The sequence below is a fragment of the Salvelinus namaycush genome, chromosome 24 (genome assembly GCF_016432855.1).
Source record: "Salvelinus namaycush isolate Seneca chromosome 24, SaNama_1.0, whole genome shotgun sequence".
NCBI classification, from domain to species: Eukaryota; Metazoa; Chordata; class Actinopteri; order Salmoniformes; family Salmonidae; genus Salvelinus; species Salvelinus namaycush.
Window position 1 is genome coordinate 34,095,000 of NC_052330.1, and position 19,943 is coordinate 34,114,942.

General features: G+C 45.6%; 1 protein-coding gene across 1 annotated transcript in view; it reads left to right on the plus strand.

Moving 5' to 3' along the window:
* Positions 1–19,943, plus strand: part of ino80 (INO80 complex ATPase subunit) — a 79,383-nt gene that overhangs the window by 17,695 nt on the left and 41,745 nt on the right. The window contains exons 11-15 of the mRNA XM_038962692.1: positions 11,339–11,478; positions 11,850–11,917; positions 12,055–12,148; positions 12,398–12,626; positions 15,205–15,348. Of these exons, the coding sequence (XP_038818620.1) occupies positions 11,339–11,478; positions 11,850–11,917; positions 12,055–12,148; positions 12,398–12,626; positions 15,205–15,348 (675 nt within the window). The remainder of the gene's footprint in view (positions 1–11,338; positions 11,479–11,849; positions 11,918–12,054; positions 12,149–12,397; positions 12,627–15,204; positions 15,349–19,943) is intronic.

The following is a 19,943-nucleotide window of genomic DNA, read 5'->3' on the forward strand; positions in this document are numbered from 1 at the left end:
GGATAGAGCAGTGTTGTTACATCAGAGCATTATACGGCAGGAAGGTTAACTCGCCATGTTCCTGACGTGGTAGAGCAGTGGTGTTACAGAGATCATTATACGGCAGGAAGGTAACCGCCATGTTCCTGACTGGTAGAGCAGTGTGTGTTACATCAGAGCATTATACGGCAGGAAGGTAACTCGCCATGTTCTGACGTGGTAGAGCAGTGTGTGTTACATCAGAGGCATTATACGGCAGGAAGGTAACTCGCCATGTTCCTGACGTGGTAGAGCAGTGTGGTGTTACATCAGAGCATTATACGGCAGGAAGGTAACTCGCCATGTTCCTGACGTGTAGAGCAGTGTGTGTTACATCAGAGCATTATACGGCAGGAAGGTAACTCGTCATGTTCTCGACGTGGTAGAGCAGTGTGTGTTCATCAGAGCATTTATACGGCAGGAAGGTAACTCGCCATGTTCCTGACGTGGTAGAGCAGTGTGTGTTACATCAGAGCGTTATACGGCAGGAAGGTAACTCGCCATGTTCCTGACGTGGTAGAGCAGGTGTGTTTACAGAGCATATACGGCAGGAAGGTAACTCGCATGTTCCTGACGTGGTAGAGCAGTGTGTGTTACATCAGAGCATTATACGGCAGGAAGGTAAACTCGCCATGTTCCTGACGTGGTAGAGCAGTGTGTGTTACATCAGAGCATTATACGGCAGGAAGGTAAATCGCCATGTTCCTGACGTGGTAGAGCAGTGTGGTTACATCAGAGCATTATACGGCAGGAAGGTAAATCGTCATGTTCCTGACGTTACATACAGCAGGTTTTAGGACCAGGTCTATATCACAACATGTGTCTACATACAGCAGGTTTAGGACCAGGCTATATCACAACATGTGTTACATACAGCAGGTTTAGAACCAGGCTATATCACAACATATGTTACATACAGCAGGTTAGGACCAGGCTATATCACAACATATGTTACATACAGCAGGTTTAGGACCAGGCTATATCACAACATATGTTACGTACAGCAGGTTTAGAACCAGGCTATATCACAACATATATACAGCAGGTTTAGGACCAGGCTATATCACAACATATATACAGCAGGTTTAGGACCAGGCTATATTACAACATATATACAGCAGGTTTAGGACCAGGCTATATCACAAGTGTTATATACAGCAGGTTTAGGACCAGGCTACATCACAACATATGTTACGTACAGCAGGTTTAGGACCAGGCTACATCACAACATGTGTTACATACAGCAGGTTTAGGACCAGGCTATATCACAACATGTGTTACGTAGAGCAGGTTAGGACCAGGCTATATCACAACATGTGTTACGTACAGCAGGTTTAGGACCAGGCTATATCACAACATGTGTTACGTACAGCAGGTTTAGGACCAGGCTATATCACAACATGTGTTACGTACAGCAGGTTTAGGACCAGGCTATATCACAACATGTGTTACATACAGCAGGTTTAGGACCAGGCTATATCACAACATATATACAGCAGGTTTAGGACCAGGCTATATCACAACATATATACAGCAGGTTTAGAACCAGGCTATATCACAACATATGTTACGTACAGCAGGTTTAGGACCAGGCTATATCACAACATGTGTTACATACAGCAGGTTTAGGACCAGGCTATATCACAACATGTGTTACGTACAGCAGGTTTAGGACCAGGCTATATCACAACATATGTTACATACAGCAGGTTTAGGACCAGGCTATATCACAACATGTGTTACATACAGCAGGTTTAGTACCAGGCTATATCACAACATATGTTACGTATAGCAGGTTTAGGACCAGGCTATATCACAACATGTGTTACGTACAGCAGGTTTAGGACCAGGCTATATCACAACGTGTTACATACAGCAGGTTTAGGACCAGGCTATATCACAACATATATACAGCAGGTTTAGGACCAGGCTATATCACAACATATATACAGCAGGTTTAGGACCAGGCTATATCACAACATATATACAGCAGGTTTAGGACCAGGCTATATCACAACATATATACAGCAGGTTTAGGACCAGGCTATATCACAACATGTGTTATATACAGCAGGTTTAGGACCAGGCTATATCACAACATATGTTACGTACAGCAGGTTTAGGACCAGGCTACATCACAACATGTGTTACATACAGCACGTTTAGGACCAGGCTATATCACAACATGTGTTACGTACAGCAGGTTTAGGACCAGGCTATATCACAACATGTGTTACGTACAGCAGGTTTAGGACCAGGCTATATCACAACATGTGTTACGTACAGCAGGTTTAGGACCAGGCTATATCACAACATGTGTTACATACAGCAGGTTTAGGACCAGGCTATATCACAACATATATACAGCAGGTTTAGGACCAGGCTATATCACAACATATATACAGCAGGTTTAGAACCAGGCTATATCACAACATATGTTACGTACAGCAGGTTTAGGACCAGGCTTTATCACAACATGTGTTACATACAGCAGGTTTAGGACCAGGCTATATCACAACATATGTTACATACAGCAGGTTTAGGACCAGGCTATATCACAACATGTATACAGCAGGTTTAGGACCAGGCTATATCACAACATATGTTACATACAGCAGGTTTAGGACCAGGCTATATCACAACATGTGTTACATACAGCAGGTTTAGGACCAGGCTATATCACAACATGTGTTACATACAGCAGGTTTAGAACCAGGCTATATCACAACATATGTTACATACAGCAGGTTTAGGACCAGGCTATATCACAACATATGTTACATACAGCAGGTTTAGGACCAGGCTATATCACAACATATGTTACATACAGCAGGTTTAGGACCAGGCTATATCACAACATATGTTACGTACAGCAGGTTTAGAACCAGGCTATATCACAACATATATACAGCAGGTTTAGGACCAGGCTATATCACAACATATATACAGCAGGTTTAGGACCAGGCTATATTACAACATATATACAGCAGGTTTAGGACCAGGCTATATCACAAGTGTTATATACAGCAGGTTTAGGACCAGGCTACATCACAACATATGTTACGTACAGCAGGTTTAGGACCAGGCTACATCACAACATATGTTACGTACAGCAGGTTTAGGACCAGGCTACATCACAACATGTGTTACATACAGCAGGTTTAGGACCAGGCTATATCACAACATGTGTTACGTAGAGCAGGTTTAGGACCAGGCTATATCACAACATGTGTTACGTACAGCAGGTTTAGGACCAGGCTATATCACAACGTGTTACGTACAGCAGGTTTAGGACCAGGCTATATCACAACATGTGTTACATACAGCAGGTTTAGAACCAGGCTATATCACAACATATGTTACATACAGCAGGTTTAGGACCAGGCTATATCACAACATATGTTACATACAGCAGGTTTAGGACCAGGCTATATCACAACATATGTTACGTACAGCAGGTTTAGAACCAGGCTATATCACAACGTGTTACATACAGCAGGTTTAGGACCAGGCTATATCACAACATATATACAGCAGGTTTAGGACCAGGCTATATCACAACATATGTTACGTACAGCAGATTTAGGACCAGGCTATATCACAACATATATACAGCAGGTTTAGGACCAGGCTATATCACAACATATATACAGCAGGTTTAGGACCAGGCTATATCACAACATATATACAGCAGGTTTAGGACCAGGCTATATCACAACATATATACAGCAGGTTTAGGACCAGGCTATATCACAACATGTGTTACATACAGCAGGTTTAGGACCAGGCTATATCACAACATATATATACAGCATGTTTAGGACCAGGCTATATCACAACATATATACAGCAGGTTTAGGACCAGGCTATATCACAACATGTGTTACATACAGCAGGTTTAGGACCAGGCTATATCACAACATGTGTTACATACAGCAGGTTTAGGACCAGGCTATATCACAACATGTGTTACGTACAGCAGGTTTAGGACCAGGATATATCTCAACATGTGTTACGTACAGCAGGTTTAGGACCAGGCTATATCACAACATATATACAGCAGGTTTAGGACCAGGCTATATCACAACATGTGTTACATACAGCAGGTTTAGGACCAGGCTACATTACAACATATGTTACATACAGCAGGTTTAGGACCAGGCTATATCACAACATGTGTTACATACAGCAGGTTTAGGACCAGGCTATATCACAACATATGTTACATACAGCAGGTTTAGGACCAGGCTATATCACAACATATGTTACGTACAGCTGGTTTAGGACCAGGCTATATCACAACATATATACAGCAGGTTTAGGACCAGGCTATATCACAACATATGTTACGTACAGCAGGTTTAGGACCAGGCTATATCACAACATATGTTACGTACAGCAGGTTTAGGACCAGGCTATATCACAACATATGTTACATACAGCAGGTTTAGGACCAGGCTATATCACAACATATGTTACGTACAGCAGGTTTAGGACCAGGCTATATCACAACATATGTTACATACAGCAGGTTTAGGACCAGGCTATATCACAACATGTGTTACATACAGCAGGTTTAGGACCAGGCTATATCACAACATATATACAGCAGGTTTAGGACCAGGCTATATCACAACATGTGTTACATACAGCAGGTTTAGGACCAGGCTATATCACAACATGTGTTACATACAGCAGGTTTAGGACCAGGCTATATCACAACATGTGTTACGTACAGCAGGTTTAGGACCAGGATATATCTCAACATGTGTTACGTACAGCAGGTTTAGGACCAGGCTATATCACAACATGTGTTACATACAGCAGGTTTAGGACCAGGCTATATCACAACATGTGTTTCATACAGCAGGTTTAGGACCAGGCTATATCACAACATATGTTACATACAGCAGGTTTGGGACCAGGCTATATCACAACATATATACAGCAGGTTTAGGACCAGGCTATATCACAACATGTGTTACATACAGCAGGTTTAGGACCAGGCTACATTACAACATATGTTACATACAGCAGGTTTAGGACCAGGCTATATCACAACATGTGTTACATACAGCAGGTTTAGGACCAGGCTATATCACAACATATGTTACATACAGCAGGTTTAGGACCAGGCTATATCACAACATATGTTACATACAGCAGGTTTAGGACCAGGCTATATCACAACATATGTTACGTACAGCTGGTTTAGGACCAGGCTATATCACAACATATATACAGCAGGTTTAGGACCAGGCTATATCACAACATATGTTACGTACAGCAGGTTTAGGACCAGGCTATATCACAACATATGTTACGTACAGCAGGTTTAGGACCAGGCTATATCACAACATATGTTACATACAGCAGGTTTAGGACCAGGCTATATCACAACATATGTTACGTACAGCAGGTTTAGGACCAGGCTATATCACAACATATGTTACATACAGCAGGTTTAGGACCAGGCTATATCACAACATGTGTTACATACAGCAGGTTTAGGACCAGGCTATATCACAACATATATACAGCAGGTTTAGGACCAGGCTATATCACAACATATGTTACGTACAGCAGGTTTAGGACCAGGCTATATCACAACATATATACAGCAGGTTTAGGACCAGGCTATATCACAACATATATACAGCAGGTTTAGGACCAGGCTATATCACAACATATATACAGCAGGTTTAGGACCAGGCTATATCACAACATATATACAGCAGGTTTAGGACCAGGCTATATCACAACATGTGTTACGTACAGCAGGTTTAGGACCAGGCTATATCACAACATGTGTTACATACAGCAGGTTTAGGACCAGGCTATATCACAACATATATATACAGCAGGTTTAGGACCAGGCTATATCACAACATATATACAGCAGGTTTAGGACCAGGCTATATCACAACATATATACAGCAGGTTTAGGACCAGGCTATATCACAACATGTTACATACAGCAGGTTTAGGACCAGGCTATATCACAACATGTGTTACGTACAGCAGGTTTAGGACCAGGCTATATCACAACATATATACAGCAGGTTTAGGACCAGGCTATATCACAACATGTTACATACAGCAGGTTTAGGACCAGGCTATATCACAACATATGTTACGTACAGCAGGTTTAGGACCAGGATATCACAACATGTGTTACGTACAGCAGGTTTAGGACCAGGCTATATCACAACATGTGTTACATACAGCAGGTTTAGGACCAGGCTATATCACAACATGTGTTACATACAGCAGGTTTAGGACCAGGCTATATCACAACATATGTTACGTACAGCAGGTTTAGGACCAGGCTATATCACAACATATATACAGCAGGTTTAGGACCAGGCTATATCACAACATGTGTTACATACAGCAGGTTTAGGACCAGGCTACATCACAACATATGTTACATACAGCAGGTTTAGGACCAGGCTATATCACAACATGTGTTACATACAGCAGGTTTAGGACCAGGCTATATCACAACATATGTTACATACAGCAGGTTTAGGACCAGGCTACATCACAACATATGTTACGTACAGCTGGTTTAGGACCAGGCTATATCACAACATATATACAGCAGGTTTACGACCAGGCTATATCACAACATATGTTACGTACAGCAGGTTTAGGACCAGGCTATATCACAACATATGTTACGTACAGCAGGTTTAGGACCAGGCTATATCACAACATATGTTACATACAGCAGGTTTAGGACCAGGCTATATCACAACATATGTTACGTACAGCAGGTTTAGGACCAGGCTATATCACAACATATGTTACATACAGCAGGTTTAGGACCAGGCTATATCACAACATGTGTTACATACAGCAGGTTTAGGACCAGGCTATATCACAACATATGTTACATACAGCAGGTTTAGGACCAGGCTATATCACAACATATGTTACATACAGCAGGTTTAGGACCAGGCTATATCACAACATATATACAGCAGGTTTAGGACCAGGCTATATCACAACATATGTTACATACAGCAGGTTTAGGACCAGGCTATATTACAACATATGTTACATACAGCAGGTTTAGGACCAGGCTATATCACAACATATATACAGCAGGTTTAGGACCAGGCTATATCACAACATATGTTACATACAGCAGGTTTAGGACCAGGCTATATCACAACATGTGTTACGTACAGCAGGTTTAGGACCAGGCTATATCACAACATGTGTTACGTACAGCAGGTTTAGGACCAGGCTATATCACAACATATATACAGCAGGTTTAGGACCAGGCTATATCACAACATATGTTACATACAGCAGGTTTAGGACCAGGCTATATTACAACATATGTTACGTACAGCAGGTTTAGGACCAGGCTATATCACAACATATATACAGCAGGTTTAGGACCAGGCTATATCACAACATATGTTACATACAGCAGGTTTAGGACCAGGCTATATTACAACATATGTTACATACAGCAGGTTTAGGACCAGGCTATATCACAACATGTGTTACATACAGCAGGTTTAGGACCAGGCTATATCACAACATATATACAGCAGGTTTAGGACCAGGCTATATCACAACATATATACAGCAGGTTTAGGACCAGGCTATATCACAACATATATACAGCAGGTTTAGTACCAGGCTATATCACAACATATATACAGCAGGTTTAGGACCAGGCTATATCACAACATATATACAGCAGGTTTAGGACCAGGCTATATCACAACATATATACAGCAGGTTTAGGACCAGGCTATATCACAACATATATACAGCAGGTTTAGGACCAGGCTATATCACAACATATATACAGCAGGTTTAGGACCAGGCTATATCACAACATATATACAGCAGGTTTAGGACCAGGCTATATCACAACATATATACAGCAGGTTTAGGACCAGGCTATATCACAACATATATACAGCAGGTTTAGGACCAGGCTATATCACAACATATATACAGCAGGTTTAGGACCAGGCTATATCACAACATATATACAGCAGGTTTAGGACCAGGCTATATCACAACATATATACAGCAGGTTTAGGACCAGGCTATATCACAACATGTTACATACAGCAGGTTTAGGACCAGGCTATATCACAACATGTGTTACATACAGCAGGTTTAGGACCAGGCTATATCACAACATGTGTTACATACAGCAGGTTTAGGACCAGGCTATATCACAACATATGTTACGTACAGCAGGTTTAGGACCAGGCTATATCACAACATGTGTTACGTACAGCAGGTTTAGGACCAGGCTATATCACAACATGTGTTACGTACAGCAGGTTTAGGACCAGGCTATATCACAACATGTGTTACGTACAGCAGGTTTAGGACCAGGCTATATCACAACATGTGTTACATACAGCAGGTTTAGGACCAGGCTATATCACAACATATATACAGCAGGTTTAGGACCAGGCTATATCACAACATATATACAGCAGGTTTAGAACCAGGCTATATCACATTTGTTTTTTCTCTGGAAACAATATGGTGATACTGGTATCATCACAGCCCTAGTAAGTATTATAACAGTAATTATGTGTCTAGTATTATAGACTGGGTGGTTCTAGTCCTGAATGCTGATTGGCTGACAGTATTATAACAGTAATGATGTATCTAGTATTATAGACTGGGTGGTTCTAGTCCTGAATGCTGATTGGCTGACAGTACTATAGCAGTAATGATGTATCTAGTATTATAGACTGGGTGGTTCTAGTCCTGAATGCTGATTGGCTGACAGTACTATAGCAGTAATGATGTATCTAGTATTATAGACTGGGTGGTTCTAGTCCTGAATGCTGATTGGCTGACAGTACTATAGCAGTAATGATGTATCTAGTATTATAGACTGGGTGGTTCTAGTCCTGAATGCTGATTGGCTGACAGTACTATAACGGTAATGATGTATCTAGTATTATAGACTGGGTGGTTCTAGTCCTGAACGCTGATTGGCTGACAGTATTATAACAGTAATGATGTATCTAGTATTATAGACTGGGTGGTTCTAGTCCTGAATGCTGATTGGCTGACAGTATTATAACAGTAATGATGTATCTAGTATTATAGACTGGGTGGTTCTAGTCCTGAATGCTGATTGGCTGACAGTATTATAACAGTAATGATGTATCTAGTATTATAGACTGGGTGGTTCTAGTCCTGAATGCTGATTGGCTGACAGTACTATAACAGTATTGATGTATCTAGTATTATAGACTGGGTGGATCTAGTCCTGAATGCTGATTGGCTGACAGTATTATAACAGTAATGATGTATCTAGTATTATAGACTGGGTGGATCTAGTCCTGAATGCTGATTGGCTGACAGTACTGTAACAGTAATGATGTATCTAGTATTATAGACTGGGTGGTTCTAGTCCTGAATGCTGATTGGCTGACAGTATTATAACAGTAATGATGTATCTAATTATAGACTGGGTGGTTCTAGTCCTGAATGCTGATTGGCTGACAGTACTATAACAGTAATGATGTATCTAGTATTATAGACTGGGTGGTTCTAGTCCTGAATGCTGATTGGCTGACAGTACTATAACAGTAATGATGTATCTAGTATTATAGACTGGGTGGTTCTAGTCCTGAATGCTGATTGGCTGACAGTATTATAACAGTAATGATGTATCTAGTATTATAGACTGGGTGGATCTAGTCCTGAATGCTGATTGGCTGACAGTACTGTAACAGTAATGATGTATCTAGTATTATAGACTGGGTGGTTCTAGTCCTGAATGCTGATTGGCTGACAGTACTATAACAGTAATGATGTATCTAGTATTATAGACTGGGTGGTTCTAGTCCTGAATGCTGATTGGCTGACAGTATTATAACAGTAATGATGTATCTAGTATTATAGACTGGGTGGTTCTAGTCCTGAATGCTGATTGGCTGACAGTATTATAACAGTAATGATGTATCTAGTATTATAGACTGGGTGGTTCTAGTCCTGAATGCTGATTGGCTGACAGTATTATAACAGTAATGATGTATCTAGTATTATAGACTGGGTGGTTCTAGTCCTGAATGCTGATTGGCTGACAGTACTATAGCAGTAATGATGTATCTAGTATTATAGACTGGGTGGTTCTAGTCCTGAATGCTGATTGGCTGACAGTATTATAACAGTAATGATGTATCTAGTATTATAGACTGGGTGGTTCTAGTCCTGAATGCTGATTGGCTGACAGTATTATAACAGTAATGATGTATCTAGTATTATAGACTGGGTGGATCTAGTCCTGAATGCTGATTGGCTGACAGTATTATAACAGTAATGATGTATCTAGTATTATAGACTGGGTGGTTCTAGTCCTGAATGCTGATTGGCTGACAGTACTATAACAGTATTGATGTATCTAGTATTATAGACTGGGTGGATCTAGTCCTGAATGCTGATTGGCTGACAGTACTATAACAGTAATGACGTATCTAGTATTATAGACTGGGTGGTTCTAGTCCTGAATGCTGATTGGCTGACAGTACTATAACAGTATTGATGTATCTAGTATTATAGACTGGGTGGTTCTAGTCCTGAATGCTGATTGGCTGACAGTACTATAACAGTATTGATGTATCTAGTATTATAGACTGGGTGGATCTAGTCCTGAACGCTGATTGGCTGACAGTACTATAGCAGTATTGATGTATCTAGTATTATAGACTGGGTGGTTCTAGTCCTGAATGCTGATTGGCTGAAAATACTATAACAGTATTGATGTATCTAGTATTATAGACTGGGTGGTTCTAGTCCTGAATGCTGATTGGCTGACAGTACTATAACAGTAATGATGAAACTTGTAGTTGAATATTATTATGATATTATATTTCCTTTGGGCTCCCATGTGGTGCAGGGGTCTAAGGCACTGTATCACAGTGCTAGAGGCGTCACTACAGACACCCTGGTTCGATTCCAGGCTGTATCACAACCGCCCAGCGTCGGCCGGGTCCGGCCGGGAGCGAGACCGTCTTTGTAAATAAGAATGTTAAATAAAGGTGAAAATAAAAAAAACTGGGTATTTAAATCTTACCCTTCTACATCCCCAGTACTGCTGGTTTTCTGTTCAACCTGGTAATGAACACACACCTGGTGTCCCAGGTCTAAACAGAGAGGAAGCAGTGGAAGGATTTGTAATTTGAGGACCCTAATAAGGTTAACTGTTATCTAAAGCCAACCAGCCGGAGGAAGACTCCAGAGTCTGGTTCCTCTCGAGGTTTCTTCCTACTCTTGGTGGTTCAGTGTGAGCAGTGTGTTTTCTCTCTTCCTGTAGGTCTGTAACCACCCTGACCTGTTTGAACGTCAGGAGACTCGTTCTCCCTTCCATATGTCGCTGAGACCCTACGTCATGTCCAAGTTCCTCTACCGCCACGGACTCACACACACCACCACACACACACACAGCAGGAACAAGTGAGTAACACACACACACACACACACACACACACACACACACACACACACACAGCAGGAACAAGTGAGTAACACACACACACACACACACACACACACACACACACACACACACACACACACACACACACACACACAGCAGGAACAAGTGAGTAACACAGTATAATCCGTACTTGTCCAATGTTACTTGGTAATGGCTGGTGGTGTTTAATTGTTATATTATGATGTAGAAGACAATGAGAGCATTTGAGGGTTTATTTGTTATTTTCGGACAACCATGTTCATAGAATCCTTCTCTCTGTCTCTCTTTCCCTCTCGGTCGGTCTTTGTGTCCCCCTCTCTCTCTGTCTCCTCTCTGTCTCCTCTCTCAGGCTGCTCCAGGTTCTACTGTCTCCCTTCTCTCCTGATCATATCCAGCAGTCCCTCTTCCACAGGAAAGGTAAGTGACCCTTTTTCATTCTTTCACATCAGTATAGATGAAGGAATGAAGACAAGAGGAAGCTTCTTAGACCTTAGTGTTTAGAGCTAGCCCTCTGCCTCCTCGTCCGTCTAAAACAAGTGTTTATCCTCCTCAAGGTGATCATGAAGGAAGTTGTTTCTCCTTCCTGCGTTTCATCGACGTTTCGCCGGCAGAGATGTTCAACGTCATGCTGCATGGCACTCTGGTCAGGTAGGTGTCCGAGGGACACGAGCTTGACAACGCAGTTAGTCAACAGAGTATGTGGAGTGTCTGGGTGTCTCTAGGCGTGAGAAACATCTCCGTGTTCACAAACGATAACAGTTCTGGAGTTAGCTATGAAGCTAATTGCTATGAAGCTAATTGCTATGAAGCTAATTGCTATGAAGCTAATTGCCGTCTACATGATGTTTTGTAACTTTTGAAGTTGTTTTAATCAGACTCTCCTCTCTGCTGTTCCAGGTGGTTAGCTCTTTTTCTTTCCCTGAAGGCAGCGTACCGGCTCTACCAGAGACGCATGTGGGGCCTGGAAGAGGAGGAGGGTGGAGAGGAGGGAGGAGGGAGGATTGGAGGAGGAGAGGAGGAAGGGAGCGGGAGGCCCAGGAGTCAGTGTCTCTCTCGGAGGGGTCTGATCCTCTGGCTGGACCGACCTACTGCTTTCCCCAACACACGCACAAGCACAGTGTTACAGGTGAGACACACACACCCACCTCAAGTCTTTCCCTGCCGCTCTACTTTCTGCCAGTCAGCCTCCACTCTTCCTCTCTCTCTGCCTCCAGCATCCACTCTTCCTCTCTCTCTGCCTCTCTACTTTCTGCCAGTCAGCCTCCACTCTTCCTCTCTCTCTGCCTCTCTACTTTCTGCCAGTCAGCCTCCACTCTTCCTCTCTCTCTGCCTCTCTACTTTCTGCCAGTCAGCCTCCACTCTTCCTCTCTCTCTGCCTCCAGCGTCCACTCTTCCTCTCTCTCTGCCTCTCTACTTTCTGCCAGTCAGCCTCCACTCTTCCTCTCTCTCTGCCTCTCTACTTTCTGCCAGTCAGCCTCCCCTCTTTCCTCTCTCTCTGCCTCTACTTTCTGCCAGTCAGCCTCCACTCTTTCCTCTCTCTCAAGCTCCATTTTCTCTGGAAACTAATACAAGAGCCTGTTTAAGCTGGTCCACATTCTGCACCTACAGAACCAGAGGAGAGGGCTTGAACCAGAATTTTGCTTCCTCTACCTTGCCCCGGTCTCCCCTAACAACCTCAGTCTCATCCTACCTTCCCCAGGTCTCCCCTAACAACCTCAGTCTCATCCTACCTTCCCCAGGTCTCCCCTAACAACCTCAGTCTCATCCTACCTTCCCCAGGTCTCCCCTAACAACCTCAGTCTCATCCTACCTTCCCCAGGTCTCCGCTAACAACCTCAGTCTCATCCTACCTTCCCCAGGTCTCCCCTAACAACCTCAGTCTCATCCTACCTTCCCCAGGTCTCCCCTAACAACCTCAGTCTCATCCTACCTTCCCCAGGTCTCCCCTAACAACCTCAGTCTCATCCTACCTTCCCCAGGTCTCCCCTAACAACCTCAGTCTCATCCTACCTTCCCCAGGCTAATTCAAACAGTATCAGTCAGATATTCTTCATCGTAGGTTCCCCCCAGAGATCCGCAGCTTCACACACCTGGAGAACTGCTATAAACTTTGTGACCCGACTCTCTTTTCTACACAATGGAAAACTGCAACCAGTCGACTGGTTTCATGACAGTGTCTATACAGTTCAGATCCAGACTTAGCAGTCTCTCTCTGTGGCCTAACTCTCACTAGTCTGGGATTCATCTCTCAACAACTCTAGCCACATCACTGCCTAGCCTTGCCAAATAATGAGTCACATCACTGCCTAGCCTTGCCAAATAATGAGTCACATCACTGCCTAGCCTTGCCAAATAATGAGTCACATCACTGCCTAGCCTTGCCAAATAATGAGTTACATCATTGCCTAGTCTTGCCAAATAATGAGCCACATCACTGCCTAGCCTTGCCTAACTCAGCCAGCCACGCCTAGAGAGACCCAGACACTCAGCCAGCCACGCCTAGAGAGACCCAGACACTCAGCCAGCCACGCCTAGAGAGACCCAGACACTCAGCCAGCCACGCCTAGAGAGACCCAGACACTCAGCCAGCCACGCCTAGAGAGACCCAGACACTCAGCCAGCCACGCCTAGAGAGACCCAGACACTCAGGATCTTTCCAACATCATTCTATCCCACTAGGATGGATCTTTCCCTTCATTTGGAGCAGCTAAGTCTCAACTCTCAGCTGACCACCAGGCCCAACCTCACCACTATGTTACCATTACACCCTGGCTAGCCATGTTTTTACACCTACTATAGTCTGCTGAGACGTAACCACTAGGATTTCAACATTCTGTTGGCTGAAGGACTGTCTTGGCCAAATGGGGTCATATTTGGGGTTTGGTCTCCCAACTACCACAGGTCTCAGGCCCTGGAATGGAGATGTGTTGTTTGTCAGAACCACTAGATGGCGCTGTGGGTCTGCCCATGTCTTATTTTTACATCTGGCCTTATTTTCACTCTTTCTATGCTTTTAGTTTATCCCCCCCAAAACTTTTGTTTGATATTTTGTTTCTTTACAGAGAGAATTGGTTGTCACATTTTGCAGATTCATCACTTGGCCGTTGACTACAATGTGACAATGTATCTACAGCTTATCCAACTCGTAATTACATCAGAATCGTTATGAGTGATGTCTCTGCACTAAAAATACTATTTAATTTTTTTCTACTGTCCCAGAAATCCATATAAGTACCTTGTTGTAAACAGTATCATTAAAACATGGATTTATGGCTCAGTGGAAAGTTACTTTCCAAAGAATATTTAGTGCAGAGACGACATTCAGAATGGGATTCTGATGTGTAATAGAAGTTGATGTGGAGGGTTTTACTGTTTTCTAATATGCTTTAGACATATTTGCATATTGCATTCTCTCTTTAACAAAACACAATTTCACAAAAAAAGGTTGTGGGGGATGGAACGCAGAACGAGTAACAATACGGCCACGCGTAACTTCCCCCTGTAACAGCGATTGAATGTTCACTGTGAATGAAGCCGATGTCGCATCACACACACGCACACACACGCACACACGCACGCACACGCGTTCTTTGAAGGCCATCGTATACACATGGTTTAAAACTGCCAAAGGAATGTGTTATATTTGGTTTATTGAGTACTTGATCAATCTAGTCTCTCCTTCTTTCTCTCCTCTCTCTCTCCAGAACCTGGTATTCACCCGTCACAGCCCAGGTCTGATGGGTCACTGTGATGTTCTGGTCCACAGTCGATGCTCTGCCAACTCCACCACCCTACGACCAGGCCAACCCACACAACCACCCAAGTTCCTGCTCACCGCTGTGCCAAGGGTAAGGCCCCAGTGTGTGTGTGTGTGTGTGTGTGTGTGTGTGTGTGTGTGTGTGTGTGTGTGTGTGTGTGTGTGTGTGTGTGTGTAAGAGAGAGAGAGAGAATGGTTGAGAGATGTGTGAGTGAGGGAGAGCTGTGTTTTGTGTGTGTGTGGTGAGAGAGGAAGGTAAATAAATCTGTGGTCCACGAGACGTTTTTAGAAGTTACTGTTTGTTTAGAGTGCAGCTTGAAGCCACCGCAGGGGGTCTCTTCACACACACAGAATACACACAGAACACACATACACACACAGAGAATACACACACACACACAGCACACATGTTAGGCAGATAATGCTGCTCATTGTTGAATGTTTCCAAAGACAACACATCCTCCTCCCCCGTCCCTTTTCTCGCTCGACCACCCAACCTGCTCCACTGTGTCCCACACACACACACACACACACACACACACACACACACACACACACACACACACACACACACACCCTGCTGATTCACCGATCATAGGTTCCACATCAACAGAGACCAAGAAACATCGCTCTTTTTCCCCTCATCCTTCTCTCTTTCCCTCTTCCTCTCTTTCCCTCTTCCTCTCTTTCCCTCTTCCTCTCTTTCCCTCTTTCCCTCTTTCCCTCTTTCCCTCTTTCCCTCTTCCTCTCTTCCTCTCTTTCCCTCTTTCCCTCTTTCCCTCTTCCTCTCTTTCCCTCTTCCTCTCTTCCTCTCTTTCCCTCTTTCCCTCCCTCCCTCTTTCCCTCCCTCCCTCTTCCCTCCATCCATCTATCTTTCCCTCTCCCTTGTTCCATCCATCCATCCCTCTCTTTATCCTCCTTGGAATAACCAACACACAGGGGTCAACTCAACTGTAGACCGTTCGGCCTGTGTGCCTTTCTGGTTTCATTAGTTGGGACATAAGATCAAAGTATCCTCTCTATCACTGTGTTTCAGCTGGTATTTGCAGCCCTTTTCCTTTCAGCCCACCGCTCTTTCGAGTTTGATTTCCCACATGGAGCTGGCAGAGACCATTATTTATTATCCTGGAGAACTAGGACCTGTGACCGCCGGTTTACCGTAGGGCCCGTGACCGCCGGTTTACCGTAGGGCCCGTGACCGCCGGTTTACCGTAGGGCCCGTGACCGCCGGTTTACCGTAGGGCCCGTGACCGCCGGTTTACCGTAGGGCCCGTGACCGCCGGTTTACCGTAGGGCCCGTGACCGCCGGTTTACCGTTGGGCCCGTGACCGCCGGTTTACCGTAGGGCCCGTGACCGCCGGTTTACCGTTGGGCCCGTGACCGCCGGTTTACCGTTGGGCCCGTGACCGCCGGTTTACCGTAGGGCCCGTGACCGCCGGTTTACCGTAGGGCCCGTGACCGCCGGTTTACCGTAGGGCCCGTGACCGCCGGTTTACCGTAGGGCCCTTGACCGCCGGTTTACCGTAGGGCCCGTGACCGCCGGTTTACCGTTGGGCCCGTGACCGCCGGTTTACCGTTGGGCCCGTGACCGCCGGTTTACCGTAGGGCCCGTGACCGCCGGTTTACCGTAGGGCCCGTGACCGCCGGTTTACCGTAGGGCCCGTGACCGCCGGTTTACCGTAGGGCCCGTGACCGCCGGTTTACCGTAGGGCCCGTGACCGCCGGTTTACCGTTGGGCCCGTGACCGCCGGTTTACCGTTGGGCCCGTGACCGCCGGTTTACCGTTGGGCCCGTGACCGCCGGTTTACCGTTGGGCCCGTGACCGCCGGTTTACCGTTGGGCCCGTGACCGCCGGTTTACCTTTGTGCCATAGCTTGCCTCTCGGTGCCAAACCCCTGGTGCGTTTTACCGGTGATAAAGGAGAATGGAAGGAAAATATCCTACATCTGTGAGAGGGTGAGGGATTCTCCCTCTGTCAGTTAACTGCCTGTTTAGATAAGGTGCGCAGGATGGATCCCAGAGGGGGGGTGGGCGCAGGATGGATCCCAGAGGGGGGGTGGGCGCAGGATGGATCCCAGAGGGGGGGTGGGCGCAGGATGGATCCCAGAGGGGGGGGTGGGCGCAGGATGGATCCCAGAGGGGGGGGTGGGCGCAGGATGGATCCCAGAGGGGGGGGTGGGACGCAGGATGGATCCCAGAGGGGGGGTGGTGGGCGCAGGATGGATCCCAGAGGGGGGGTGGTGGGCGCAGGATGGATCCCAGAGGGGGGGTGGTGGGCGCAGGATGGATCCCAGAGGGGGGGTGGTGGGCGCAGGATGGATCCCAGAGGGGGGGGTGGTGGGCGCAGGATGGATCCCAGAGGGGGGGGGGGGGGGGCAGATTGGATCCCAGAGGGGGGGGGGGGGGGGGGCAGATTGGATCCCAGAGGTGGGGGGGGGCGCCGGATGGAACCCAGAGGGGAGGGGGGGCGCAGGATGAACACTGATCTGTGTGAATCACCCCAGCAGGAAATATTGTGAGCAATATTCAGAGGTGGAAACTTTCCGTGGGAATATATGGGATTTAACGGAACTATATGCAAATTAATATTAATACCATTTAAATGTAGATATTTTTTGCATTGGATATATTTACCATATATGGAGACAGAAACAAAAACCTTTTACCTTATCATAAGTAGACATAATTGCAAATGATTAAATCCTTCCATTAGAATTTTTCAGTTTTTTTGTTATGAATTTAACTTTAATTAAATGAGTTGACTCTTTACATGGGATGATTTCACTGAACAACAAAATAAAGGGAATATTGAATGATCCCCAATGATCCATCGCATCTTCCAAGAACGTTTTCAACAAACATCTGTAAAATTATAGTCTAGAAACTACATCTTTGGTTGTCTTCCTCTCAGGCTTCCATGTCTTCTCCTTAGACCTCCTCAATGTCCACCTCTTGAACATCAGACTCTGAGGCCTCATCTTCACTGTCACTTTCCAACCTGGTTGAGGATGGCTTGTTGCCAGGCTCAAAAAGCCTCAAATTTGCCCGAATGGCCACCAATTTTTCAACCCTTGTATTGGTCAGCTTGTTGCGTGCTTTGGTGTGTGTGTGTTCCCAAACAAGGACCAGTTGCGCTCTGAGGCGGCTGATGTTGGTGGGATTTGGAGGATGATGGAGGCAACAGGGGAAAGAGCCTCAGATCCACAAAGTCCCTTCCACCAGGTGGGTGATAAGATATGTTGGCACGATGGAGATGCCATATTGCAGTGTAATATGTCTGTACTTCGCCAGACTGCCAAGAACCTTGCCCTCATCCAGGCCAAGGTGGCGAGACACCGTAGTGATGACACCATAGGCCTTGGTCATCTCTGCACCCGACAGGATGCTCTTGCCAGCATACTTGGGGTCCAACATGTACGCTGCGGTGTGTATTGGCTTCAGGCAGAAGTCTTCATGCTTTTTGATGTATTTCAGAACTGCTGTTCCCTCTGCTTGGAGCACCAGTGAAGTGGGCAGGGCAGTACGGATTTCTTCTCTTACATCTACAAGCAGAGTCTGAACATCAGACAGGATGGCATTGTCTTTCTCAATCCGTCCTATAGATTTCAGGCTGCTTACCACTCTCTCCCAAAATACATAATCCAGGAGGATCCTCTTGATGGGGCTGTCCATTTTGGCAGACTGTGATATGGCCATTTCTTGGAGAGACTCCTTCCCCTCCAGGAGACTGTCAAACATGATGACAACACCACCCCAACGGGTGTTGCTGGGCAGCTTCAATGTGTTGCTCTTATTCTTCTCACTTTGCTTGGTGAGGTAGATTTCTGCTATAACTTGATGACCCTTCACATACCTAACCATTTCCTTGGCTCTCTTGTAGAGTGTATCCATTGTTTTCAGTGCCATGATGTCCTTGAGGAGCAGATTCAATGCATGAGCAGCACAGCCAATGGGTGTGATGTGAGGGTAGGACTCCTCCACTTTAGACCAAGCAGCCTTCATGTTCACAGCACTGTCTGTAACCAGCGCAAATACCTTCTGTGGTCCAAGGTCATTGATGACTGCCTTCAGCTCATCTGCAATGTAGATGTGTCTGTTGTCCCTTGTGTCTGTGTTCTTGTAGAATACTGGTTGAGGGGTGGAGATGATATAGTTAATTATTCCTTGCCCACAAACATTATACCACCCATCAGAGATGATTGCAATACAGTCTGTTTTCTCTATGATTTGCTTGATCTTCACTTGAACTCTGTTGAACTCTGCATCCAGACTCGGCTGGAGTCACGAGACCGGGGGTTGTGGGGTCGGCTGGAGTCACGAGACCGGGGGTTGTGGGGTCGGCTGGAGTCACGAGACCTGGGGTTGTGGGGTCGGCTGGAGTCACGAGACCGGGGGTTGTGGGGTCGGCTGGAGTCACGAGACCTGGGGTTGTGGAGACGGCTGGAGTCACGAGACCTGGGGTTGTGGGGTCGGCTGGAGTCACGAGACCGGGGGTTGTGGGGTCGGCTGGAGTCACGAGACCTGGGGTTGTGGAGACGGCTGGAGTCACGAGACCTGGGGTTGTGAGGTCGGCTGGAGTCACGAGACCTGGGGTTGTGGGGTCGGCTGGAGTCACGAGACCTGGGGTTGTGGGGTCGGCTGGAGTCACGAGACCGGGGGTTGTGGGGTCGGCTGTAGTCACGAGAC